This window comes from Nicotiana tomentosiformis, unplaced genomic scaffold, assembly GCF_000390325.3.
Source record: "Nicotiana tomentosiformis unplaced genomic scaffold, ASM39032v3 Un00086, whole genome shotgun sequence".
In the NCBI taxonomy this organism is placed as follows: Eukaryota; Viridiplantae; Streptophyta; class Magnoliopsida; order Solanales; family Solanaceae; genus Nicotiana; species Nicotiana tomentosiformis.
The window spans coordinates 70694-88452 of NW_027174645.1; the positions used below are offsets into that span (position 1 = coordinate 70694).

At 35.3% G+C, this 17759-nt stretch overlaps 1 protein-coding gene across 1 annotated transcript; it reads left to right on the top strand.

Annotated features, from left to right (window-relative positions):
* Positions 1-9832: 9832 nt before the first annotated feature.
* On the top strand, positions 9833-12169 carry LOC104106463 (uncharacterized). The gene is made up of 2 exons (XM_070192435.1): positions 9833-10207; positions 11234-12169. The coding sequence occupies exons 1-2, from the start codon at positions 9952-9954 to the stop codon at positions 12028-12030; spliced, it is 1053 nt and encodes a 350-aa protein (XP_070048536.1). The 5' UTR covers positions 9833-9951; the 3' UTR covers positions 12031-12169.
* Positions 12170-17759: the final 5590 nt, after the last annotated feature.

The following is a 17759-nucleotide window of genomic DNA, read 5'->3' on the forward strand; positions in this document are numbered from 1 at the left end:
ATATAAAATATTAGTATAATTTTTGTATATAATATACATAACGTGTGTATATATATATATATATATATATATATATATATATATATATATATATATATTTTTTTTTTTTTTTGTTTATTATTTTGAGAGTGATACAGTGTCATTTTAATATACTTACTTCCTCTACACCTTTTTCGTGCTGTTTCTGTCCTTTACACGCTTTTAGTTACTCTCTGCTGCTGCAGCTGTTGCTGCTGCATATTTCTTGTATTTCTGCACCACCAAAAGATCACTGAAACAAAATCACCATCTTTCTGTCTTAAAATCTTTGCTTAATAGACAAAGAAAACCTTTCTCTCTAGCTGTTAGCACCATTTTTTCTGTCTAGCAAGATCATTCAAAACCACAGTTATTTTGAATCCTTCTCAATCCTCACACATAGGAAGAAACAAAGGAGAAAATTAGAGGTTTGAAGTAAAAAGTGAAAACAATATGGTATCTACAAGGTTAATCTTGGCTCGAAGAAGATCTCTTCTACATCAACCAGCAGCAGCAGCTAGCACTTCATCTCCAACACAAGAATATTCTTTCAAGAAGAAAAGAAGGACTTCTATGAAAGTTTGTGGTCTTTGCAGTAAGTTTTCTTTACTACTACTTCAATTATAAATTTTATGTATATGCAAAGATATGTACTTTCAATTTTAGTGGAAGTAAAAATCGGTTCTTTGTCCTTCATTTTTGAGAAAGGAACTGAAAAAAGGGGGAGCAAAATTGGTTCTTTATCCTTCATTTTGTTTACCCTTAAATCGGATAACAATTATATCTGTATGCGATTTAAAGGATTTGCGGTTTGATTCAACATAAATAATCAAGAATATTAGATAAAACGAGTTATAGACAAAATAAAGGATCAAACCAGTTGTAATGTTATGGCCTAGCCCGAAAGATTGAACAGTGACCTCGTCCTAGATTGGATCCTTGGTTCGAGCCCAATTATGAATGAAGAACAGAACAGTTAAATAAGAACTTTAGCAATAGTTAAAAGGCAGAAAAATAAACTTGTATTACTTTGATTTGCGTGTTACAGTGTGTTGTAAAAGAAAAATATTCCCTTTATATAATAGGAGAGTTTCATCATCCCTAGTATAAATCTAAAAAAGGTAAAATTATTTCTTTCTCCTTAATTACTGATCTATAACCGAGATCGAGCGAGATCCGCGTCATGATATCCGGTTAGGTGCAAATATCACGATCTTCTATCCGTCGTGTGTAACCGTTTACCGTGTTTTCCGAGGTCTTAGAACCCGTTCTGGGTTCGGGCCGCGTTGCTTTATCATACCCGATGATGAACACATCGTTCACCTTTCAGGGATCACGATACGAAGGGCTCCCAGGTTCGATTTCAATCTCGTGCGTCCATGCCCTTCTTATGTTTTCTTCACCGGGAAATTGGGGTATGCATTATACCCGATTTTACCCGTATACACATTTCACAGATTACTGAGAACTTAGGAGTTAAGTTTTCTTTCTTAGATAAAGTGTTGGATGAAGAAAATTAATTATACTAAGATATATGCAAATTCTTGGTTGTAATAGGAAGGTACGATAAGTGGAGTTTGATTAAGCTTTTATAATTTTGCATTGAATCAAAGAGGATCCGTATATGCTGGAAAATGATAAGCGTATATTTGGAAAAGGAGAAAGTTGAGGCAATAACTCTACCTCTTTGTTGCTAACAGTATGTTCAGTCTGTTTTTTTAACTAATTTTTGTTAGGTTTCGTGAATGGGCGTGAATGGGAAATGGAAGAGGCACCTTTTGAATTGCACCTCTTCATCTCACCCTTTCATTGCCTATAAATTTTAGAGACTTAGCCTCATTTTCATACAAGGAAAAAACTCAGAAATTCTCCCTGTCTTCTTTGCATTATTTTTCCAAAACAAAATATAAGTGTCATGTGTGATTTGCTCCGTCTTATTGCGTTCACTGAAACACTGGGGTTTGAGGTACCGCTACACCAGTGTGGATATTTCGTTCTATCCTGGGAGGAAATAATCTTAAACCTCGGGTACTAGGAGGGGATTAAATTCCTTAAGGACACACTGTGTATTCAGTGAGCTCGGATTTAATTTTGTTCTTCCTACGCATTTCTGTTTCTTTTTATTCTACAAAGTTTTCTGGTTTCGAACACAAATTACAAACAATCTTAAAGGAACTTAACAATTTATTTTTTGTGTTTGTCTTAACATCTGACTGTTGAAAACGAGAAAGAGAATTCTTATTGCAAAAAGATTGCTGATCGAGAGTAAAATTGAAGAAATACGTATGCCTACTTTGTCGAAACAACGGAACGAGTTGGTCCAGAAAATATGGGAGACTCAGGTTCGACTGCATCATGAGAATATTTTCTTTTAATTTTGCATTATGAAATATGTATTAAGAGATGCAGATATCACTCAAAGGTGGTCATTAGTTTGTCTTGAATAATGGATCATCAAAGAAAGTTGGGAATTGCAAACAAGGAAATCTCGTCTGTTTCTCCCTTTGGTCTTTTGACTATTATGAAAATTAATTAGTAGAAAAAAAGAGAGGAAGGAAAGGTGAAATCCTTATAATTGACTGGGAAGACGTTGGTTGAAATCATGAAGACATGGCAACAGTGATGCAGAAAATGCTCTTAAATGTTGAAATATCTCATCACTGGCTTAGAAAAATGATTGGTTATTAATTGTGATGGCCTGTTTCGTTTTGGGGTGTCTGACAATTTAAATTTGCTAGAATTTGTAACCACCCTGAAATATTCGTAGGGATCTTGACACTGATGTTATCAGTTACTGAAGTCTTCATGGCTTTGCAACATATTGGACCAAAGGATTGACTTTGTTCGTTTATGGCTTACTTTAAGTTATCATTAAAGTGGATCAAAGTCTCCTATTTAATCCCGTTACACAATGATTAAAAAGAAAGGCAACATAAATGAAAAATGAACATTTGAACGTGTGGATTCACTAGTTGGAATGTACAAGTGTTGCAGCGGTTCATAAGATTTGCATCGTTTTGGTAAATTTCCAAAGGAATTCTGAAAGGAGCATTGCTCTCGGTACATGAATATCAAAGTCTTTGTGGGACTAACTCAATGTCTTCAACAGAAAGTGACAACTATACCGGGTTATGCTTTCTTTACTTTATTTTTGATTTTCTACCCTGTGTAATTTATGAAACTAAGCTTTTGAATGTTAGGGTAGATGTTTATTATGTGATGATCTCAAAATATATCCTATTTGCATGCTAGGAATAGGATAACATATTATCGAAGGAAAATTGTTATTCCGTATACCAAATAGAATTGATTTGTCAGTATATAATTGGTTAGCATGCATAAAAATATGTGATAGTTTATTTTCAAGGTATGTAAGATGTGAATTAGGCTTACATTAATACTTGAAAATTGTTTTGAGATCATAAATATAATATATGTAAAGAAGAACATATATGTGTTTGATTAGAGAAAGAGATCAAACTGTTTAAAGTGTTATAATGGTTTAGTTGAAAAATCATTTGGAAAGGGAATTAAAATTCTCGAGATTTTCTACACCCGTTATGGAGAATAAAATCTTTGTAATTTTCTACTCCTGCTTCGAGATCAAAATTTGCATGATTTTTTACTCGTTCGGGGAGATTAAAGTCTTCGTGACTTTCTACTCATTTGTCGGAAATTAAAGTCTAAGTGACTTTATGCTCGTTTTGGAGATTAAAATCTTAGTGATTTTCTACTCCAATTTATTATTCAGTTTGAAGATTAAAAACTTCACCATTTATTAAATTTGATTGTGTCACATATTATTCGGTTTGAAGATTAAAAAACTTCACCGTTTATTAATTCTGAATGTGTCATATTGGTTTGAAGATTAAAAACTTCACCATTTATTAATTCAGGCTCTGTCGTGACACAAACAATAGTTCTTGTGGTTGGCTCAACAACGTAATAGGGGCGTCGAATATGAATCTCATTTTGAAGAAATATGTTTGGAATATGAAATTATTCACCAAACGACCGCCAGTGGCGGACCCAGAATTTTGTGTAAGCGGGTTCAATCTTAGAAGTATATAAATTTAGTGGTAAAATAGTAGTTGTCAAGTGGGTTCAAATAAAATATTTGTGCAAAATTTACACAGCTTTAATCCTAATTTATACGTATACACAGTATTATTTTTTTGTGAAGCGGGTTCAGTTGAACCCGCTAGCCAACACTTGGGTCCGCCACTGACAACCGCCCCTTAGTCACCGCAATCTAATGAAATTACAGAAAGAAAGAATAGAACGTCAAAAGAGACGGTGAATGCCTAGTTGATAAGTTCTGGTTTACCCAAAACTTGTGGGGGGGGGGGGGAGCTACGCTTACAGCTAACCGAAAATGCATTCGTGTTTCCCATAGCAAGACATAATCCATTCCGTATGAAAAATGGAAAGGAAGAAAACCCAACTTGAAATATTTCCAAGTGTTTATTTGGGTAAAGTGCAAGTTCTTAAACTCAAAAGGATACAAATCGGATCGAAAACCGTTGATTCCGTTTTCATAAGATATGCAACAAATAGTAAGGCATATCGTTTTCTGATTCATAAATTAAAAAATAATGACATTCATATTAATACGATAATCGAATCAGATAATGTTGAATTCTTTGAGAATATTCATCCGTATAAAAAGGAATGTGAGTCGTCTAGTGAAATATCTAAGCGAACTCGGGAAGAAGCAAAGGAAAGTACGTTGAATTAGGAAAATTCAAGACATAGTAAACGTCAAAGGATAACTACTTCATTTGGACAAGGTTTTGTGACTTTCTTATTGGAAAATGAGCCTCGAACATTTAAAGAAGTTATGTCTTCTTCGTAATCATTATTTTGGAAAGAGGCAGTCAATAGTGAAATAGAATCCATATTGAACAACTATACATGGGAATTGATTGATCTTCCTCTTAGGAATAAACCGTTGGGTTCTAAATGGATGTTTAAGAGGAAAATGAAGGATGATGACACTATTGATAAATATAAGGCAAGACTTATTGTCAAAGGGTATAAACAATAAAAAGGTCTTGACTATTTTAACACGTACTCTTCGGTTATGAGTATTACGTACATATGGATGTTAGTAGCATTGACTATGGTGTATGGTCTTGAAATCCATAAAATGGGTGTGAGGACAAAATAATATTATCAAATGGTTTCAAAATTAATGAGTGTAAACAAATGTGTTTACATTAAGAATACCTCAAATCATATAATCGTTATTTGATTATATGTAGATGATATGTTGATGAAATATTTAAAATGTGGGGGCTTTTAGATTATACATGACAAAAGCCAATGTTAGATGTAATGTCTAAATGATATAATTTTTGAACCCTACCCATCCTTAATGGATATTGATATGATAGTCGGTGAGTTCATTACTTGTTCAGTCTTAGTGATGACTAGTGATGAAACTACACATTCGAAAGTTGCTTATGTGCCGTTCCAGAAATGATTTGTTCTTTCTTAAACATTTATAATGTTTAGCTCTTTTATGAAAGGGTGTCACTTGGAAGGCTGTGACTTTTCATGAAAAGTGTGTTTGTATATTTTGTATAAACATGATCGTTCATGAACGAATGTATTAATACGTTGGTCTATAATAAGGTGAATCAACCGATGAACATGACCAAAATCCATTGCAAGTTGGATTTATTTCATGAATGAAGGTGCTATAATTTGCATATCATATAGACGTATGAATAAATAGCATACAAATGCTTGAAAATGGCAGAGTTATTGCAAAATGTGTTATATATTAAAAGGTTGTGGCCACAACTGATGCCAATCATTCCTCTTGTTGTTATAATATATTATTACTACATTAAGTGTAGTCAATAATCTGATATACAATAGAATGTCGAGATGTATTAGTCTACAACATAAGGAAGTTCGCATTGAACTGTCAAGACAATAAAATGAGTTTTGGGATATTTAAAATATATCCATGACTATGCATTGCGCTATAATAATTATCTTGCGGGTATTGAAGGATATAGTGATGCAAATTGAATCACCGGATAAACCTAAAATAAATCCACAAGTGGATATATTTTTAGAATTAGTGGAGGACCAGTGTCTTGGAAATCATCCAAACAAACATGCATTGCCGCTCTACAATGAAGGCTGAGTTTATAACCTTAGACAAGGCCGGTGAAAAAGCTGGATGGCTCCGTAATTTCTTGAAGAAATTTTATCTTAGGCCAAAATATTGGCACATATATGCATGCATTGTAATGGTCAAGTGGAAATAGGCAGGGCTGAGAGCATTATGTATAACAGAAAATCTTGTCATATACGACGAAGACATAAAATCGTTCGGCAAATACTCTCTAGGGGAATTATAATAATTGACTACGTAAAGTCAAGCGATAATGTGTCGGATCCACTTACAAAAGGCCTAACTAGAGAGGTAGTTGAAAGATCATCGAGGGGAATGGGACTATGGCTGAGGACAAGTCACTGTGGCGGTAACTCTACCTAGAAGACTGGAGATCCCAAGATCTAGGTTCAAGGAGATCAAACAAAGTCATTTGTGATGGTTCAACATTGTCAAATAAAAGTTCGGTCCATTCTCGTGATGAGACAAAATTCAGTACCAAGGATAAAGCGTAAAGGCTTTTTAATAGTTTTTAAGTTTGATACGGGGTATATCAAATCGTGTATCTATGGGATAACACATATAGGAATCACCTATGTAAGTGTGAAGTGTTAGACGCTTCAAGACGAATTCTGTAAGTCCAATTCTCTATGCACTTATGAAACCAGGCGGTGTTTATGGCTTAAACGAACACAACAATGAGAACCAAAGATGGTTAAGGGTTGATTGTGTAACTTATGATTGTCTAGGTATACACCAAAGCTCGACGGTTCAAAGATATCAAATCTACCGATTGATCGAGTATATCCGACATATGTTCGCTACGGAAAGTTCAAAGGGAAACCTACTTATCCAGATGCGATTAATTCTTACTTGCGAATCAAACAAGTTTTTTGCATGTTGTTTTAAACATATTGCCATTCCCCATTCATGTTGGGGATTGTTAGGTTTCGTGAATAGGTGTGAATGGAAAATGGAAGAGGCACCTTTTGAATCGCACCTCTTCATCTCACCATTTTATTGTCTATAAATTTTAGAGGCTTAGCCTCATTTTCATACATGGAAAAAATTTAGAAATTCTCCCAGTCTTCTTTGCATTATTTTTCCAAAACAAAATATAAGTGTCATGTGTGATTTGCTCCACCTTATTGCGTTCGTTGAAACACTGGGGTTTGAGGTACCGCTACACCAGTGTGGATAATCCGTTCTATCCTTGGAGGAAATAATCCTAAACCTCGGGTACTAGAAGGGGATTAAGTTCCTTAGGGACACACTGTGAATTCAATGGGCTCGGATTTAATTTTGTTCTTCCTACGCATTTCTGTTTCTCCTTTAATTTACAAACTTTTCTGGTTTCGAACACAGATTACAAACAATTTTGTCGTACAGATTCTGTGTCTTGCATTGTTTTTGTCATAAGGGAACATTAGCCCATTCTCTGCAAATATTTCTTTGGTTTTTACTAGTCTTATCTGATTCATTATTTCTTTCAATATCTTAAACTAAACTTTTCTTAATGTTAAAGCGCCCAGGAAAACTCTAGCAGTTGCCTCACCTCATGTCCCACCGGTGGGATCAAATGGAGATACTGCTTTGCAGAAACTTTCGCCGCGCATTCATATTGCTCCAAAGATAGTTCCCTCACTTCCTGTGCCACCATTGGGTTCAAATGGAGATCATACTCCTTTGCAAAAAGTTTCGACGAGCTCTATTGGGCTACCATTGGTCTCAACCATAGATGCCTCTGTGCCAATTCCTTGTGATGAAGAGGACGAACAAAGAGAGACGAATTTAAAGCTGAATCCTTTATCGAGACTGAAGAAACCGCCAAAGACAAATTATACATCCCAAATTATTGATGAGGAATTAAAGAAAGTAATTATCAAAGTCGAGGCTTTGTTAGTGAACAAGCTGCTTACTTCTTGGAATGTTGATCACATGGTCGATCAGGCCAATAATACCTTTACCTATTTGAATGGGCTACGTGTTGACTATGTCTCTTTTTATAGAGATGTCACTGGATATATTTCGTCTCGCTACAATATGCAAATTGCAGAAAGAGAAGAAAGCGTGTTGTCTTTATCAGTATTGGTGAAAAATCATGAAAATGCTGTACTTAATGCAATTGATCGTGTCAAGGATATTGGTCACACTAAAAAAGAACGCGAGAAAGTTTGGAGAGGCAAATAGAAGATCTGAAGCAAAAGCTAGCAAATATCAAACACGACGTAGAGCGTCTGAAACAGATTGAAATAAAATGTAAAGAAGTTCATGAAGTTGCAAAAGCCAAGGAGCAAGAACTTGGAATTCAGTTGGAATCAGCTCAAGCAAAGCAAAAGGAAATTCAGCGGCGCAAGAATGAAGCTCGTCGAGGAATTAAATCCACCAACCTACGCCTACAAATCTATAAATCTTGATGATTTCAGTTAGTTGGATTTTTGGAATTTTGGTTTTTTCTAGCAGCAAACAGGTTGTTTCTTGGCCCTTTCCCAGACCCCGCGCATATCGGGAGCTTAGTGCACCGGCCTGTCTTTTTTAAACAAGTTGTTTCTTCGTTCAGTTATTGGCATGTTGTATATCCTCCTCAAGTTTTCAGGGACTTTATCTTTATATTCTCCTTAGGGGTCGTTTGGTATGATGGATAAACAAAATTTCAGGATAAAAGTTTAGTATTGCCTTATCTCTTGTTTGGTTACTAATCCCGGGATAAGTTATCCTAGGATTAAAAATAGTATCGGGATAACTTATACTTGTGAGAGGGTGAAATAATAATCTCAGGATATGTTATCCCATGATAAAGCAATAAAATTGATAATCCCAGGATTAATACAACATACCAAAGAATCAATAAGAAATAATACAAGAATAACTAATTTCAACATAATTAACCCTAGTATAATGAATCTCAGCATAACTAATCCCAACATAACTCATCTTTAGATTTTTTTGATGCTCATCTTCAAAAATCCAGTTAAATGTATAACTAAACAATGTTTAGAAATTGAGTTTCGAAAAAGAGGACAAAATTTGTATGGACAAACTGGTCCTTATTCTGTTTTCGGAAATGAAATTCTAATGAAGCGTTGGATAAAATAATCTCGAGTTTTATATCCGGGTTATTTTTTCTAGCCCCTATAATCTTTTCTAGTTTCAGTTCAAATCTCCTTACAGTTTTTTGCAGAGCTCAGTTGAGGAAATCTGAAAACTTGACCATTGCTATGATCATAGCCGTTGAATATCCCCTAAAAAACATAAAGATAAATCAGAGATGAAATTACTCTGATAATTTCCAGTTGTATCATTTACTACAGGCTGACTTAAACTTCTTCTTTTCCATTTCGAGCTACATCTTGATTCTTGATACTGTGTACTGTAATGCAAATTTGACATCTTCCTTTTTTTTGTTTTTTGTACATAGCTTGTCTGATACTACTATAATAAGATTATATAATAACATTGATAAATTTTGACAATATTTGCTACATCTACATGTGCTATCTTTTTATTTTTATTTTTATTTTTTAAATTTTTCTGCGGTAGGAATTAGGAGCGGTCAAATGTCCTACACTTCAAAATAATCACACCTCTTCTTTTTTCTTGGTCTGTTTCCTGTCCTTTTCCCACACTTAATTACTTCCCTGGCTATTACTAGTGTTCTTGAACAAAGAACAGTAAAACAAATTTTACCATTCTTGTCATTTCCATCATCTTTTCTACCAAGAAGAAAAAAAATCATTTCCAGTCCCTTTTTTGGCTTAAAAAGAACCTTTTTTAAGTAATCTTTGCATCTAGGGAAGTAAAAAATGATGGGAAAAAACTCTAATTCAGAACTACCACCTGGTTTTGCTACACCTTTGGCCAAGACTGTGCCTAGAAGTATTAATCCTCCCTGTTTCAAAAGTACTGCAACTGCAGTTACTACTGCTGCTACCACTTCAATACCAATTTCTGATCAGAGTGAGAAATGCAATATGCATGATCAGTGCCAAGGTGAAACTACTTTTTCTGTTAACCGAGGGCGAGGTCTCCCTCGGAAACAGACACCAGTTTCAGCAGAAGGTGAGCTTCCTCTTCACCCACTGCCTACTGTTGCCTCATTGACTATAATACTACTTGTTTACATTCTATTTTGGTTCAAAGTTTGTTTTCTTTCTCCTTTTCTTGTTGGTTGGGGGTGTGGGAGTTAATATTACAGTAGAGTAATTTTTTTAATTCCTATCTAAATGATAAAAGTTTTCGATCATCTTACTGTCTTGTTGTTATTAATGCTTCTTTATCATGGCTTCTTTTTGTTGTTTCTTGCTGTTCTTTTTTCAATTACTGTTGTGCCTATGCTTTCTTAAGTTGAGGGTCCGTTGGAAACAACATCTCTATCTTTACAAGGTATAAGGTATGGTAAGGTCTGCGTACATATTACCCTCTCCCAGACCCCACTATATATTGGGTATGATGTTGTTGTTGTTATCTGAATGATAAAAGACCAATATCTCGTTGTTGTAGTTGTAAAGTGTAAAGCTTGGATATGAAAAGGAAAAAAGGGGAAATAAGAGAGAATGAAATATTTGAAACCACAGAAGTGTAAGTTCCACTGTTAGCTCTATTTTTTAAAGCAAGTTTTCAGTGTGTTCTAAGTTTAGTTAAAACTTTAAAGCATATATCAAGTTCTAATTTTTAAGTATACATCTTCTAAAACTAAAGATTTAGTTTGTTATAAGTTCTAAATTAAAACATGCATATTGTAAACTAAAACCTTAATAACTTCTCAGTTCTCATTAAGTTTTAAGTAAAGCATGTATCTGTCACTAAATTTCTAGTAAGTTTTTATAAGTTCTGACTTTAAAGCATGAATCGTTTTGAACTAATAGAGATTCTGTAATTTTTCAATAACTTCAACTATAAAGCTTATATTATTCTTTGACTAAAGATTTACACATAAGTTATTCAACTAGTTCTATCTGTAAAACATCCTGCAGCTTAATTCTTAAACTAAAGCTTCGGAAAGTTCTTAACTGTTAAGCATACATCTTTTTCGTTACTTTTCCCGATTTATTAAACTAAATCATTTTGATGTTGTTGATGTTGAAGCGCCATCGATGGCAATGAAAGAAACTCCAGCGGTTTCACTGCCTCCTGTGCCACCATTGGGCTCGAGCGTAGATGCGCCTCTACTGATTACATATGAAGAACAAAGAGAGACAAAGATAAATCTGAATCCATTATTAATGCTGAATCCACCCCCAAATCCGCGTCTTTGGAATGAATGTTCTTCTAACATTCATGAAGAATCAAAAACCATAATCTCTCATATTAAGTCTGTTTTGGTGTTCCAACTCACCTCTGGAAGCATCAAAAATGTTGAAGATATGGCTAAGTGCGCCAATAATGCTTTCTTCAGCTTGGATATTCTTGACGCGGATTATACTTCTTTCTACAAGGATGTCAAGGATTTCATTGCATATCACTTTGATTTGCTCACAACAAAGAGACAGAGAGAGATGCAATCTTTTCCAGAGCTGAAGACAGGATATGAAGATGCTATAAGTCGTGCAAAGGGTCATAAAGATGAGATCTTTCGTACTCAAGACGATATGGTGATGGTCATGAAAAAGAAGGAAACTTTTGAAAGGCAAAAGTTGGAGGCAATGGAACTGATTGGTAGGCTAAAACAATGGGTGGATGTTCTTAAACAGAATGAAGAGGCACTAAAACATAAGAAACAAAAATGCGTCGCAGACCATGTGATTGCAAGCCTTAAGGTGCAAAACCTTCATACCCAAGTGGAGGCAGCTAAAGATGTACTTAGGGAAATTGATCAGCGCGAAAATGCAGCTCTCCATGGCATTGAGTCCGCCACCCGTCGCCTGAAGTCCTTACAATCTTGACTTAATCTTTAGATACAGTGTACACTATTTATCTATTAGTGTACTTCTGGTGTTTATCTTGAACTTATTAGCATACTGAAATGTTAATATTAGTAGTTCTGTTTTTTGCTTTCTTTAATGTATGGCTTCTTTTTCCTTTGACAGATTGTTGCTCTTGAAGTCCACCCGGAGAAACACTTGCTACAGCAGATTCATGTGAACATGACTGTAGCTTCACTCATTTGCATGAGAATTTAGGTGCATTATGGTAGGATCGGGAACTCGGGTAGTGCGGAATTTAGACAAATAATGTTATAATGACAATAACAAAGACAATGCAAGTTGATAATAACGACCATTAAAGCAAATAAAGAAAACATCAATTTAACGTGGTTCGACCAGTGCGACCAACGTCCACAAGTGAAGAGGAGAAAATTCACTATAGCAACAAGCGTACAAAATTAGAGTAAATACTCTAACTAATCCCAAATATCTCCGAGAGAATAACCTCACAAGATCACTCCGAAGAAAGGGGATCACACAAGTGTTTTCCAACACTCAACTCTCTTACAAAATACTCTCAATTACTAAAAGAGGAGAAAAAACAAGAAATGAAGACTCAAGTCTTGTTGGTGTGTATAGAATGAGCTAGAATCAGCTCAATTTATAGCTAAAGGAATTTGAGTTTCTTGGTATACAATTGGCCAACAAGGCCTAGAATGAGAGGACATAATATGTCCAACAAGGTAACTGAGGAAAGGCCACGAAGAAGCCAACAAGGCTAATAATCATTGGCCAAAAGTAGGCCACATATATTACAAATCTCCACCTTGGACTAGTTTTGGTTGATATAGTAAACTTGCTTCACCTTCTCAGGAAAATCCCCAACGGGAAAAGTCATTCTTCATAAATGCCAATCAAGTTCACGCAAAGCTTGAACTTGACAACTGGAAGAGGTTTCGTAAACATGTCAGTGGGATTGTCTCTAGTGTTGATCTTCTGAACAGAGACTTTTCCTTCAACAATGGTTTCTCGGATGAAGTGATATTTGATATCAATGTGCTTCGGCATCTCATGATACATCTGATCTTTAGTCAAGTGAATTGCACTTTGACTATCACAGAAAATGGTAATACCACTTTGGTGTGAACCGAGTTCAATAAATAGACCCTTCAACCATAAGGCTTCTTTGATCGCCTCGGTCACTGCCATATATTCTGCTTCGGTAGTAGATAAAGCTACTACATGCTATAATGTATCTTTCCAACTGATAGCGTAACCACCAATGCAAAATACATAGCATGTCAGTGATCTTCGGTTTTTAAGATCACCTGCATAATCTGAGTCTACAAAACCAACCAAAGTGTTAGTATGTTTCCCAAATTCCAAATATGTGTGTGAAGTATCTCGCAAGTATCTGAGAATCCATTTCACAACCTACCAATCTACTTTACCAGGGCAAGCCATAAACTGGCTTACCATGCTCACAGCTTGTGAAATGTCTGGACGTGTACAAACTATTGCATACATAATACTGGCGACTGCACTGGAATAAGGAACTTGTTCCATGTACCTCTCTTCTTCCTCTGACTGTAGGGACTGAGCAACTCATAATTTAAAATGAGCAGCAAGAGGGGTACTAACTGGTTTAGCATCTTTCATACCAAACCTCTCCAAGTACTTCTTCTGGGTTAGGAATAGCCTGTTGGCTTTTCAATCTGTTTTAAGCTCCATGCCAAGGATTTTCTTAGTTGCTCCCAAATCTTTTATCTCAATTCACTTTTCAGGTGACTTTTCAAATTGTGAATTTCTGTTAAATCCTTAGCAGTAATGAGCAGGTTATCAACATAAAGTAATAAGTACACAAATGAACCATCATTTAACTTCTGAAAGTAAACGGAACTATCATACATACTCCTCGAATAAATATAACCCAACATAAAGGAATCAAACCTTTTGTACCATTGTCTTGGAGACTGCTTTAATCCATACACGGATTTCTTCAACAAGCAAACATGATCTTCTTTTCCTTCAATTTCAAATCCTTCGGGTTGATGCATGTATATTAGTTCCTCAAGTTCGACATGTAAGAAAGTTATCTTAGTATTAAGTTGTTCTAATTCCAAATCATACATGGAAACCAAGGCAAGCAAGACTCAAATCGAGCTATGTTTAACAACATGTGAGAAAATATCATTAAAATTAACTCCTTGTACCCGACTATAGCCCTTTGCAACTAATCGTACCTTATACGTCGCATCTTCAACCCCTGGAATGCCATTCCTTTTTTTGAAGACCCATTTGCACCCAACAATTCTTTTTCCTGATGGCAGCTTCATAAGAGACCAAGTACCATTCTTGTGGAGAGACTCAATTTCTTCATTCATTGCAATCAGCCACTTGGCTAAGTCAGCCCCAGAAAAAGCTTCTGAATATTTTGATGGTTCTCCAATTTCTTTAGTTTCCTATGCAACTGAAAAAGCAACCGCAACATTATCTCCAAACCTTAATGGTTGTTTACTTTCTCTTATTGGTCTATGTTTGGTTATAGAATACTCCTCTTCTTCTGGTTCAACTTCAGGAGTCTCAGCTTTAGAAATTTTAGCTTTTGGCTCAACTTTTGGAGTTTCAACTGTATTTTGCTCCAAAGTTGATAAGCGTGGCTCAGAAAGAATGCCAATCTCAACCTCTGCCTGCTTTTGTGTACTCTTTCCTTTATCTATATTACAAGAACTAGAAAACTCTTTTCTAGAATGTAACATAGAGGATTCATCAAAGGATACATCTCTGCTAATTATAAAATTTAGTACCGTGGAATCAGGATACCATTGTCGGTATCCTTTCACCCCAGATGCATACCCAAGGAAAATGCACTTTTTAGCCCTTGGCTTTAATTTACCATCATTTACATGCATGTATGCAGGGCACCAAAATATCTTTAAATCAATATATTTAGCAGGTACTCCTGACCACATTTCCTCTAGAATCTTAAAGTTCAAAGGTGCAGAAGGAGCTCGGTTGACAATATAACAAGCTGTAGAGATAGCTTCTGCCCAAAAGGCGTTTGTCAACCCAACATTTGAAATCATGCAACGAGTCCTTTCCAAAAGTGCTCTATCATCCTTTCTGCCACACCATTTTGCTGAGGTGTCATTCTCACAGTACGATGTCGAGCAATTCCTTCATTATTGCAAAATTTGTTGAATTCATCATTACAAAATTCCAAGCCATTATCTATTCTAAGCCGCTTAACCTGTTTTTATGTTTTTTTCTCAATCAAAACTTTCCATTGTTTGAAATTTAAGAGAACATCACTTTTATTTTTCAGGAAATAAATCCAAACTTTCCTTGAAAAATCATCAATGAAAGTTAACAAATACTTGGCACCTCCTTTTGATGAGGTACGTGAAGGACCCCAAAGATCTGAATGAATGTAATCCAAAGTCCCTTTTGTTCTATGAATCACTGAAGATTTGAAGCTGACTCTTTTCTTCTTCCCGAACACATAATGTTCACAGAACTCTATATTTTCGGTACTTTGGCTACATAAGAGACCTCTTTTGCTGAGGATGGAAAAATATTTTTTACTCATATGCCCCAATCGCATATGCCACAATTTGGTGATATCAAAATTTGATTTAACGGATGTTGAAACTGCAACAATGCATGTAACAGTAGATCTCAATAGAGTATACAATGTACCAAATCTGCGTGCTTTCATGATCACAAGAGCACCATGAGAAACTTTCAGAACTCCACCTTCACCTGTGTACTTGCACCCAAGAGATTCTAGAGTGCCCAAAGAGATGAGATCTTTCTCCAGGTCAGGAACATGTCTAACATCGGTGAGAGTTCTCACCACACTATCGTGCATTTTGATTTGGACTGTAACTTTACCAATAACATTGCAGGCAACATTGTTGCCCATCAAGATAACTCCATCTTCAACAGATTCATATGTGGTAAACAAATCCCGATTGGGACACATATGATAAGAATAACCCTAATCTAAAATTCACTCATTTTTAGATTTAAAACTATTATTAGTTGCTAAAAAAATAGTTCCTTCAGTCTCATCAGCAGCTACACTTGCTTCGGCAGTGTCAGTATTTTTATGCTCATTTTTCTTTTCTGTATGCTTTTCTTTGTTTTTTAATTTAAAGCATTGAGAAATAATGTGACTTTTTTTATTGCAGTATTTGCACATGACATTTTTGTATCTGGATTTTGACCTTGATTTACGTCTCTCACTACTTGAATCTTTCTTATTGGATCTACTTCTTATGAACAAGCCTTCCCCTTGGTTCACACTAGTTTCCCCAGTAATATCTCTATCTATTTGTTCTTTTGATTTCAAAATAGATTTGATATCTTTATAAGAGATATTATTCTTTCCATAAAGCATAGTATCTCTTATATGTTTAAACGACTAGGGTAAGGAAACAAGCAATAATACGGCTTGATCCTCATCTTTGATTTCAATATCTATGTTACTTAAATCCATAAGAAGAGAATCAAAAGTATCAAGATGTGTAAGTATAGAGTTACCTTCAGCCATACGAAAAGTGCAGAGCTTTTGCTTTAGGTAAAGCCTGTTTTCTACTGTTCTTTTCATATACACGATTTTTAGCTTTTTCCATATGCCTTTGGCTGAGCTTTCTACAATAACTTCACGCAAAGCCTTATTTGAGAGATTTAAAATGATACCTGCTTTTTCCTTTTTGTCAATGACAGCATACTCCATGTCCGTCATTTTATCCGGCTTCTTCTCCTTTCCTTGGAGTGCCAAATCTAAGCCATCCTGAATTAGGATCTCTTCCATCTTTAATTGCCACATTTTGAAGTTTGCACTTCGATCAAATTTCTCAACATAAGTCTTTGTTAAAGTCATATTGACTACTGAAACAAACCCTATTAGATCAGGCTCTGATACCAATTTGTTAAGATCAGGAACTCGTATGGTGCGAAATTTAGCCAAATAATGTTATAATGACAATAATAAAGACAATGCAAGTTGATAACAACGACAATTAAAGCATATAAATATGACACTAATTTAACGTGATTCGGTCAGTGTGACCTACGTCCACAAGCGGAGAGGAACAAATTCACTATAACAACAAGAGTACAAAAGAGCGTACAAAATTAGAGTAAATACTCTAATTAATCCCAAATACCCCCGAGATAATAACCTCACAAGATCACTCCAAAGAAAGGGGATCACACAAGTATTTCCCAACACTCAACCCTCTTACAAAATACTCTTAATTACTAAACGAGGAAAAGAAACAAGAAATGAAGATTTAAGTCTTGTTTGTGTGTTTAGAATGAGCTAGAATCAGCTCAATTTATAGCCAAAGAAATTTGAGTTGCTTGGTATAAAATTGGCCAACAAGGCCAAGAATGCACTAAGAAAAGGCCATGAAGAATCCAAAAAGGCTAATAATCATTGGCCAAAAGTAGGCCACATATATTACACATTAGTTAAATCATTTTGATTGTATCAAGTTATCCTCACTGTCGAAGATCTACATCTGACATGTATGTTGCATGGAAGTAGAGGATTTTGTATCAATATCAGGAAGCAGCGAAGAGAAGGTTGTTGGTAGCAAACATGAGGTACCTCAAACGCCTTCTCCGCAACACATAGAAGGAAGAAGTAAATCAAGAAAAAATAAATGGGAGAGAGGTGTAGCTATGGATGTATCAAGAAGTTGTAGTAACATTGAACAATTGTTTTGGAAAAATAG